This window comes from Epinephelus moara, chromosome 14 (genome assembly GCF_006386435.1).
Source record: "Epinephelus moara isolate mb chromosome 14, YSFRI_EMoa_1.0, whole genome shotgun sequence".
Taxonomy (NCBI): Eukaryota; Metazoa; Chordata; class Actinopteri; order Perciformes; family Serranidae; genus Epinephelus; species Epinephelus moara.
This window is the reverse complement of record NC_065519.1, coordinates 41,474,791-41,478,336: the sequence shown is the minus strand read 5'-3', so window position 1 is coordinate 41,478,336 and position 3,546 is coordinate 41,474,791. Positions and strand designations below refer to the sequence as shown.

The following is a 3,546-nucleotide window of genomic DNA, read 5'->3' as shown; positions in this document are numbered from 1 at the left end:
CAGGGAGTAACGTTGGAAGTACTTTGAAAGTACTTGAGTTACTTTACTCAGGGAGTAACGCAGTAAAGTAACTGGTTACTTTTCAAAAATAGCAAAGCATTAAAGTAATTTGATTACTTTTAAAGTAACCCTTACCCAACTCTGATCATAATAATAACAATCCATTTTATTTATAGAGCACTTTTCATAGTACTCAAAGACACTTTACATTAGTTAGAAAGATGTACTTTAATAATCCCTAAAGGGAAAATCAGTTGTTTTCACTCTGTTGTCTGAAGTACACACACATGCACAAACAGGACCTATGTATGCATTGGGTGGGGGGCTGGGCCCTGGGCATTTGGAAGTTTGGTGCCTTGCTTGGGAGCACCTTGGTGGTGCCCAAGAGGTGAACTGGCAACTCTCTAGCTACCAGTAAACACTCCATGTTTGGTCTAGACAGGGACTTGAACCAATGACCCTCCGGTCCCCAACTCCGGTCCCTATGGACTCAGCTAGTGCTGCCCCAAACTGAGTTAGAGAATTACAGAGGAACGGGGCGACTATGGAGAAGGCTCTGTCACCACAGGGCTGGAGCTTGGTCCTGAGAGGTGGAGTCAGGAACTTAAGTAAAGTGCTTCATATAATGTAATTAGCTACTTTCCACCGCTGAGTAAAATTATTACTTGGGCAGCATAATGGTTGCTGTTATATTATTGAATTATTATTACTGTCAGATCAAGAAATATTTACTTTTTCTCTGATTATGTTTTGTTGTATCTTCAAGATACCAATTATGGAATTATACTAGTGAAGTAAAACACAAATACCTCAGAATTTTACTCACTACAGTACCTGTGTAGATCCATTCCACCACTGCGGCTGCTAGGGTCAAAATAACATGAAATAAAGGCATACAGAGTCATTTTAGTCAAGATTTATTCATTGATCTCTTCATCTCTAGCATGTTCACACTCGTACACTTCCATTATTGCTTGCAAATACAAATACAAATAAACATACACATGCACAGAGAGTGGTGTGGACTTTTTCTGTGCTGCACACAGAGGGAAGGATTAAGAAGAATGAATCATCTCAGGCCGGTCTGATGATCATCTCTGTGCCACAAGTTAAAACATTACAAAAACGTATTGAAGAATTTATAATAAAAATGTTTAAAGTACGAGGAGGAGAAGGGACTGTATAAATATCCTTCTTGAGATGAGCACTACAGCAATTTAAAAAATGGGACTTTCACTCAGGAGATCAGGATGTGTGTGAATGTTGCTGCTGTGAAGTGTTTAGAAGTAAGAATGTGATTATTGGTTTTGATTTTCTGTTTTCCAGTGTTGATTCAGATCAGCAGCCCCCTGCTTTGGCCCTTTAAAAAGAGCACAAACTAAACCCGGCCTCACCCTGTGTGTACTGAATGGGAATAGGCCATATGTATCGACAGTACAGGGGACTGAGGATGCTCTGGTTCTTCACAGGTACAGCGTGCCTGTATCCCTGCAGTGTTTTACACTGGTGCCATTTTAGGAGACATTGTTTTCCAGCCACACTTTGATCTCATTCTCATTACTCCTGATCCATTCGATGTTGTTCCTCACGGTCTCCAGCGCCTGCTTCCTGGGCATCTCCCCAGCACCAGCGTCTGGTGTTAGACTGAAGAAATGCTCCATCTACAAGACCAGCAAATATTGACATATGTGTCAAAAAGCCTGAAAAAAACTCCCAACCTCAATTTGCTATGATTCAAAAAATATCACAAAATCAAACATTTTATTCTGTTGTCAAGGCTCAGTAATATTTGTATGTAGGCTCTATGCAAAGACTGTGCCCTAGCCTATACAAGTGGCCTTTGCCATTGTGAGCATTTATACTTGACACGTGTCTGTGTCGCTATGCAATCACTCCTCCTAAACGCTAGTTGACGGCAGAGTTTCTATGCTGCTGTGTTGAGTTTATGTGAAGTGCTGTAAGGTTTGTTTGATTAAACTAACACACCTTAAACACACATAAAGGCTTCATACTGACAACATTAAACATACGTTCAAAATTCATCTCCAATATAACTCACAAGGTTCACAGACAAAACAGTTGTCTTTTGCTTGACATGTTTTCCCCATGAATTCAACATGCTAACAGTATTAGCATAGGTCTATGACATTTAACATTGCATAAATTAGCTTAGCAGCTAGCGGACTTTCCTCTACTTATATGAAGCTGGGAACAACCGCAACAATTTAAGAGAGGTAATGTTAAAAAATGTTAGCTCCATTATAACTTACAAGGTTCACTGATGAAACAGAATTATAGTTTCATCATCAGTTTCATAAAAGCTTAAATGGTATTAATTCTAATCTGTTTTTTTTATCCTGCTCTGTAGCACTTTGAGATTGCTAAAATGTAAAGTGCAATACAAATAAAATGTATTATTATTATTATAGTGCACATGTTTTTCCCACAAATACAACATGCTAGCATTATTAGCATAAGCTTATGGCATTTCCCATTGTATAAATTAGTCTAGTGGCTAGCAGACTATTCCTCTACTCATATGAAGCCAGGTAAGTCACACAGAAGGCTTCAAACAGTATTTTGTGGGGGCTTTATTGTCTTTACTATTTATTGTGAAATAAAAGTAAATAAAAGCTTAATTTCCACTGGGGGAAATGGTTTTCAGTTTACAAAAATAAACAGGAGGTCTGAATCGCTGTCACACTACATTTCTGGGGAGGTGCATATCAGACTATGGCGTAGGGTACACATCTACGTAGAGCCTATGCTGTAGGTACGGCCTCGATTCAAGACATAAGTATTGAATCCCACTTCAGCCATGAGTAAATAATACTCCATCCAAAAACTTATGAGGCTTGAATTCATAATGCCAATGGTGACAGGTATTCACAATGGTAAAATTTATCAAGATCTCAACAGAACCTTTTCAATCCACACAGTATATTTCAAACAATCATTTCCTCCAAAATATGAATAAAACACAACTTCTGGTAAAACTTTAAAACATTAAGGCAGGCAACAACACAGCACAGAAGCATTTTACTCAGCCATGTTTTTGCAAAACCATGTGTGTCAGGAACATACTGAGCATATTGCTGGACAGCAGAGAAGTGGGTTAGGTTTGTGAAGGGTTTGGGGAAGTTTCTATGGATCTTTTGATATTATACCCTCAGAATTGTAATTCACTGTGACTGAAAGATTTTTAGTAAAGTACTTTGTTAAAGGGATAGTTCGGGTTTTTGGACATGAAGTTGTGTGAAACACTGACCATCTGTAGCTCTGATGTGACGGTGTCACTACTCTCAACGAGCCTCCTGCTCTGAGAAATCACCCGTAGCTTACTGGAGAAAAAGTAGTTCTTAAGATATAAGGGGGACACGTAACCAAAAGGTTTTAAGCTACAAAAAAGTATGCATGTGTTTTGTTAGACTATTTCAATAATTTTAAAACATCCCCGCATTACGTCAGACCTTGCTATCAATTGGGACTATTTTCTGGCCATTATCACTCCGCTGTGCAGGCCCGCAAGACAGCACGCCAACAGAA

General features: G+C 38.9%; 1 protein-coding gene across 1 annotated transcript in view; it reads right to left on the bottom strand.

Moving 5' to 3' along the window:
* Positions 1-943: 943 nt before the first annotated feature.
* The window catches only part of enpep (glutamyl aminopeptidase), a 32,742-nt gene continuing 30,139 nt past the window's right edge, over positions 944-3,546 (bottom strand). Inside the window, exon 20 of the mRNA XM_050061773.1 lies at positions 944-1,661. Within this exon, the coding sequence (XP_049917730.1) occupies positions 1,515-1,661 (147 nt within the window). The 3' untranslated portion in view covers positions 944-1,514. The remainder of the gene's footprint in view (positions 1,662-3,546) is intronic.